Source organism: Eurypyga helias, unplaced genomic scaffold (genome assembly GCF_000690775.1).
Source record: "Eurypyga helias isolate BGI_N326 unplaced genomic scaffold, ASM69077v1 Scaffold45797, whole genome shotgun sequence".
In the NCBI taxonomy this organism is placed as follows: domain Eukaryota; kingdom Metazoa; phylum Chordata; class Aves; order Eurypygiformes; family Eurypygidae; genus Eurypyga; species Eurypyga helias.
Window position 1 is genome coordinate 664 of NW_010260650.1, and position 6,887 is coordinate 7,550.

A 6,887-nucleotide genomic window follows, 5' to 3' on the forward strand; every position below is an offset into this window, starting at 1 on the left:
AAGTAAAAAGTCCCTGATCTCCCCACTTGTGCCCCACCTCTCTCCCTGCTGCTCCAAAGCCATGTATTTCCAGGGATACCGAAGAGCAGCAACAGCAGACAGCCTTTCCAGCAAGGCCCTGCAGTGAGCCCTGGGGAGACTGTACCCCAAAACGCTGCGGGGAGAGCAGAAGAGCCCATGGGCCCCACACTCCGAAATCGCCCTCCTCACCTCTGTGCAACTTGCATGGGTTCCCCGTCTTCACGCGCATCCTCTGCGGGCAGCCCCTGGGAGGCCTGGAAAGGAAAATCCCGATATATAAACAACGTACACAGCTAATGAGGATCTGCCCGTCATCAGCTTCTCCCCACAGCACTGCTCCCAATCTGCTGTGTACTGGCTACGCACCCATCCTGAACAAACCAGCTTTTTCCCTCCACTGCTCCTTCTGGGACGGCGTTTCAGCAGCTGTGCTGGTTTTGGCTGGGATAGAGTTAATTTTTTTCCACAGTAGCTGGTATGGGGCTGTGTTTGGATTTGTGCTGAGAAGGATGTCAATAACTGATGTTTTAGTGGTTGCTAAGCAATGTTTACATTAAGCCAAGGACTTTTTCAGTTTCTCATACTGTCCCTGTTCTCTCAGCTTCGCCTCCACAAGAAGAATAAGGTGTCATGCTCAGTATATAAGCTGGGGGGGAGCTGGCCACGGGGAGATCACCGGGTGGTGAGCAATTGCTGTGCTGCACATCACTTGGTTTTGTATATTCCTTTATCAGTAATATTATTTCCTCTCCCTTTGCTGTCCTGTTAATCTGTTTTTATCTCAAGCCACGGGTTTTTTTTTTCCAAATTCTCTCCCCCATCCCACCTGGAGGGTGAGGGTTATGAGCGACAGTCCGTGCCCATCCACTCGTGCCAAGCTCATCCATCACCTTCCACAGCCTCCAATGTACTTGTAGGTAGCAGCCACAGTTCTTCTCCATTCCCACTTGTGCTGAGCTAAACCAGCCAAGGATTTTAGCCTCCCCTTGCACTCCCTCAAGCACCCCAGCAGCCCTCATCTATTCCAGTTTGAAATCTCCTGCCTGAGCTGGGATGACCTGACCAACTGGTGCTGCTGATGTTTGACCACGAGAAGCACTTTTCTGAAATTTCATGTAGATAAAGCCCTGTTGCATTTTTCTTGACTGGGAAATCAGCTGTCCCACCAAAGAGAGGGAACACATTAATCTGCGCAGTCTACAGCTGGTAAGTCCATGTGCATTTTATTCCATTTTTCATTCAACTCCAGGACTCCGCTTCTTCTTTCCTTTAAAATCTGTTCAAAAGCCTTACGCACCGCCGAGGTCAGGCTAACACGCCCGTCATTACCCAGATCCCTTTCTTCTTCTTCAGCACACACGTTACACTTGCCATTCTCTAATCAGGTGGAATTACAGTGCCTTATTAGCAGTCCTTGCTGGCGGGCCCACGATTTCTCATGCTAGTTCTCAAAGAAGTTCGGGGGTATTCCTCCCCCTTCCTCGTGTCTATTAAACTCTCCGAGTTTGATTTCCACCCTAGGTTTCAACTTCCATCAGCTCCACTCCTGGATGGCTGATGTCCTTCCCCAGCAAGTCTCAAAACAAAGCCTCCTGCCAGATTTCCAACCCCCAAATATTCTGTTTCACCTACACTGTTCCTTATTTCTTCACAGTCTAACTCATCCTTAAGATCAAATCCTTAAGACCACACCTCCTCCTGTACTTTTATTTCTTTTTCCCGAACTGTGCACATCTTACCAATGCCTCTGCTCCAGTCAGGGATACTGGGCCATGGGCCTGGTTTTCCTAGTACGTATGTTATAAGGTATGGCAGTAATTCAGGTCTGCAGACGCTAATTCTCTAAAATTGTGTCTTTGCCCTCTAAATCTTTTAAAGGCCGAGAGTCCCCTAATCTTATCTGAAAGGCTATGAAGGAATTGATTCTATTAGCACTGAAGTTCATTAGTGCAGGTTCACAGGCTATGAGATCTCCTGACGAGCAGGATTTGCTCGGTGCAAACATCCCCTGGCTACGGGTGGCAGTTGCAGCGGTGAAGGAAGGTCCCTGCCCTCTCCAACGGAGGGTACAGGCAGGGGTACAGGCATCTGATGGAGACATTCACTGGTACAACACAAGGCACAAGGCTTTTCCGAGGACAGCTTTGAGTCCCCATGGATAATTTCTAGCCTTGTCACAGCCTTAAAGCTCCCACCATCCCCACCAGCAACGAAGCACTGGTGGCACTGGGGGAGCCCCGGGGCAGCACAGGCCACAAAGCTCTCCAAGCAACACAGCGCCCCGGGAACACGACTGCTCTGGGCCTCTCCTTTGTCTCTAGAACTGTATTTGATAGAAGGAAAAAAAAAAATGGAGACATGGCACAAGCAAACATCAAACATATTGATCTGGCAAGTAAATCACCTGCGCTGGCCTCAGTGTGCGGCTGCACGGAGAGGAGAGAGAGGGAGCAACCTCTCAAGCTGGGAGCTATAAGGCAGATGAAAGGGCATTTAGAAATTATTTTCTCTCCAGGAAATAAAAGACTGGCAAACGCGGGGCAAATTCTCAAGCCTGCTCCTCCTTCCTGATTTTTTCACCTTAAATATATCAGAAAGACTGCATTTACATACACGTTAAGGCTCAGAGAGCTCTCCTGGTCAGGATTAGCCCATTACAGGTTCCCACTCAGCACCACTAAACCCACTTTTCTCCCCAAGAATTAATCAGGTATGAGCATTAAACTGATAATATAAAAAAAAATACCCCCCAATTTTCAATACTGATGAAAAGTTTATGCCCTTCCCAGCCTCCGTAGCTTTCCAAGGGCTTGAGCATACAAGACCTGCAGTCACCCCAGTCCTCCAGGTTGATGACACCCCCATTTCCAAAGGAAAAGACAGAGGGAAAACAGCAGTTTGCTTAAGAACCTTTTGTACCTATCCTAAAGAAATTAAAAAGGGCACAAGTCAGTTTCTTTCCTCTGCAGGTCACCTCCAAGGCTTGTTTAAGTCTCTATCTGCTAAAGCCAAGCCAAAGCCCCATCATGGAAAGTCACATTTCAGCACAGGCAGCTCTGCACTTTTTCTGCAACCAGAAAATGCAGACATGACGTTTTTCGTAAGTGTTCAATATTACAAGACAGAATATAAATATCACAAAACAAGTTAAGTATCTTTCTAACACCAGGGTAAATGATCAAATACACTTGAAAACAGGAACAACAGAGCCGAGGCTTCAGTCATAGAGAAGATAAAGTTATACAATGATCCGGGAGTGAAGTCATTATGAAAAATGAGGGTTGGAAAAGGCTGACACAAACCTAAAATACAGCAGTAATAAATACTTCATCTGACTAGCAATCTGTTTAAACTTAGCAGTGACAGAAAGCTGCCTTCCGCTCCAGCGAGAGAGCCCTGATGGAGACAGAGGCTGACACCTAGCGTCTAGCAGACCCGAGCGGGAGCCGGAGCGAGGGTGCCCGCAACAAGGACACGAGCACCCCGCCATGACAATCACCCCGGGCGAGCAGGAGGCCAACACGCAGGGCCTCTCCCAGCCACAACCGCAGGATCACGAGGGAAAAGGACCAATTCCAAGGGTGAAGAGCAGACGGACGGGGACGAAAAGGAGCGGCTGCGCTGCAAGGACAGAAGTCGTGGTTCTGCCCGCGAGGGAAACAGAGGTCCCCGCTCAGCCACGGGTTTCTAAGCTGGTTTGCCATGGCTGGTGGTGGTCAGCATCACCTCTGTGCTCGCCACCCTGACGCACTGCTGGGCTACATCCCTTCAGGAAGGTCAAGTCCGCTGGAGTCGATCTCCGTGGTGCATTAATGGATGACTGCCAGGCTGTGTGACGGCTGGGAACCAGCCCGTACAGCTTTTCCTCTCCCTTTCACAGCAAGCTGGGTGGCTGGGGGAGGAAGTCCCTACATCTAAGAGGAGCATTAAACACCAGTGCCTGCTTCACAGAAGGGTCTGAACCCTAACATGGACCTAATAGCAGGAGCGCTCAACCTCTGCTCAGTGGTGAAGCTCTTACCTGGCAGTAGCTGGTGGTCGGTTCATCATCGGAAGTGGAGTTCTTCTCTTCTTCCACGCTGTGCCCTGGACTCTCTGCCTCCCTCCTCTTCGAAGGAAGGAGCCAGGTGATGCTCTCAGGATCTTTCTGCGCCTCTGGATCTCCATCTTCTGTATCATCAGCAACCCCGTTCTCCCTGCTTATCTGGTCTCCCTTCCCAAGCTCATTTTGGCTCAAGGAAGAACTGGGCACAACTGGGTTACCAAATTCCTTCTTATGCAATAGCTGCCTCTGAGCCTGCTTCAGGCTCTTCTGGTAAACCTCCAGCTGACACAAGATGACTTTGGTGTACTGGTTGGGGTCCACCCCTTTGGGGCAGAAGGGGATGCCCCAGTAATAGTGCACTGTGTCTCTCACCTCCTCTTGCTTGTGATTCTCCTCCGCCTCACTCGGCACGCAAAGCTCAGGGGTACCGTCGGGCACCTCGTTCTGCTCCGCTTGCTCCGTGGACACGCACATTTCATCGGCGTGCCTGGGTGAGGTGTGTTTGGTACCTGCTCCTCCGCCACTTATCCTGGGGCTACCACACCGTTCTGCGGTCCAGCTCTTGCGGAGCATGGCTGAGCTCCCAGCACCAGTGTCTCCCACAGAATGGGCAGTGCAGGGCAGGGGCTGCTCTTTTGGTTTGTGGCCTGTTGCTTCAGAAGGGCCGGAGGGGTTTGTGAACAGTCTCCGAGGTGTCAGTCGCCAGGTGCCTGAAGTCACCCTGCCAAAGGTGGGACTCAAGGAGACGAGGTCCTCTGCAAGCGTGCCGGGTGACCCATTACTGGAATCACTTTCTGATGGTGAGGAAGGCTTTTCACTTGACCTTGTCAGAGGCTGGCCCTTCCCTGGAGACACAATTATGCTGGATACTAGTGAGCTTTCAACGATTTCCTGGCTTAACCTCCTCAACACTACCAGGGGGCTGCGGGCGACATCCATCTGTCCGTTCCCATCAGCTCTAGAGCTCTGTGAGTGGGAGCTGCACTTGGAGAGAGGGGTGTCAGGGCAAAGTGCCAGACCTCCCAGGATCTCAGAGCCTTCTTTCTCGGCAGGCTGGCTTTCGCCTTGCACGCCCAGTGCTTCGACAGACAGCTGAGGGGTTGCGTCAGAGGAGTCCGAGGGCTGACAGCTCTGAAAAACAAAAGGTTGATTCTCCGGGAGGCACATTCTCCATCAGCCAAGCACACAAGGAGCTCCCCCAGGGAGCCATCGCCCAGACTGCAGAGCTCACCCCAGATTACAACGCTGTACCCCCAAAAAAGGGGACAGTTGAGGCTAGCCTTCCCACGCCTCCCACCAGGAACAGCACAAAACAACTGCTCTGGCGCTGCTGTAGTTGCAGCTCCCACTGCAAACAGCTCGTCCCCCACTAAAACCTCCTTACGTGCAGGGTGGCGAAGCAGGCACAGAAAGCAGTGCTGCTGAAGGACCCTAGTAAGCCTCTTCACAGAAGCGCACTTACATTGAGGCTCTCAGCAATGGCCTTCCTCAAGAGCTCCTCCTCTTCCTCTTCCTGACAGTTCACTTCTCTGGCTTCTTGCTCACTCATTTTCAGGGCCAGTGCAAACTGTTCCTCTTCAGTCATCTCTGCACCAGAAGGAAAAGGATAACATCAAGTCATGGCTGCAGGTGCATGTAAACACCCAACATATATCCCACGTGCTGGAAGAGATGTCCAAGGGTCCCACCTCCCCAGGAGGAATGCAGAGCAACACATCTAAACCTCAGCTTTCCTGACCAAGTGTCACCGAAACCAGAGTGGGCAATGCTAAATGAGAAGAGTAACTCAAGCCAGGAACTTCCACTGGGGTTTCTACAGCAACCTAAAGTTGGACTCCCTGGGTACATAACTACAACGGGACATCTTTGCCCTCAAACAACGCACTCTGCAGCTGCAGGACGCATGTTCAAGGAGAGAGGAAAATGACAGCTTCCCAATGCATGCCCATTTTATATGGGATAGGCTCAGCAGCAAGGCAGGAAAAAGAACAGCTCTTCCATACATGTTTTTACTAGCCAAACAGTAAAACTCCCCGTCTTCCACCACGCAGGTACCTGCAATACCACAGGAGACCTACCCAAGAGCAAAAGAGCTACACGTTGTTCACCCCCAGACGCAGGTGGAACGCGCTGCGGAGGATAATGTTACTTGCTCGGCGGCATTACGGAGGATCTTTCACAGGCATACATCCCCCTTCTGCTCACATCACCATTCCACTGCATCACTCGGTCAGTCATGCATGGGAAACAGGTTTCCTACGGTTGTAACTGCTATTTCAGCAGAAAATTTCTTCCCAAAATATTCCTCAGTCTGAGCAAACCAGAAGCCGATACTGGCTATTTAGAAACAAAGCTGATAGCTACTTTGGAAAACACTTATTTACTTAGATCCAATCCAACACTATGCTTAAAATACACAACGCCGGCAGAACGGAGCACGGCTTGGAAAACAGCTCGGCAGCACTCAGGAGCTGAAAAACACATCTTCTCACTCGAAACAAATTGACAGATTTCCTTCAAAACCCGCTGCCTTCTTCAGGCAGAATCCTGCCCACGCCACCTCGTGCAGGAACCAAAGGGCTCGCTCCGAGGGGCCAGGCCAGCTTTAGGAGACACGCTTTGCACAGGAAGGCCACCCAAGCAGAAAACACGCCTTCGCCGCAGCCCGCTTCCACACAGCCGTTTCCCTGGATAAAGATGCATTCGGAAGCAGCAGGCTCCCGTTTTTCCAACCCATCCCCTTCCCACCAGCCGCCGCCACGATGCAGCGGCACAGGCTCCCCGAAGCGGGACCGCGCGGTCCCTCGCGCAGCCCATGGCA

The 6,887-nt window shown here is 51.3% G+C and overlaps 1 protein-coding gene across 1 annotated transcript; it reads right to left on the reverse strand.

Moving 5' to 3' along the window:
* Nucleotides 1–210: 210 nt before the first annotated feature.
* UIMC1 (ubiquitin interaction motif containing 1) lies at nucleotides 211–6,140 on the reverse strand (the record flags this gene model as incomplete). Its single annotated transcript, XM_010155088.1, has 5 exons — nucleotides 211–275; nucleotides 4,043–5,197; nucleotides 5,529–5,653; nucleotides 5,924–5,958; nucleotides 6,070–6,140. Coding segments are annotated over 5 exons (1,451 nt in total), but the record flags the coding sequence as incomplete, so codon positions are not given.
* Nucleotides 6,141–6,887: the final 747 nt, after the last annotated feature.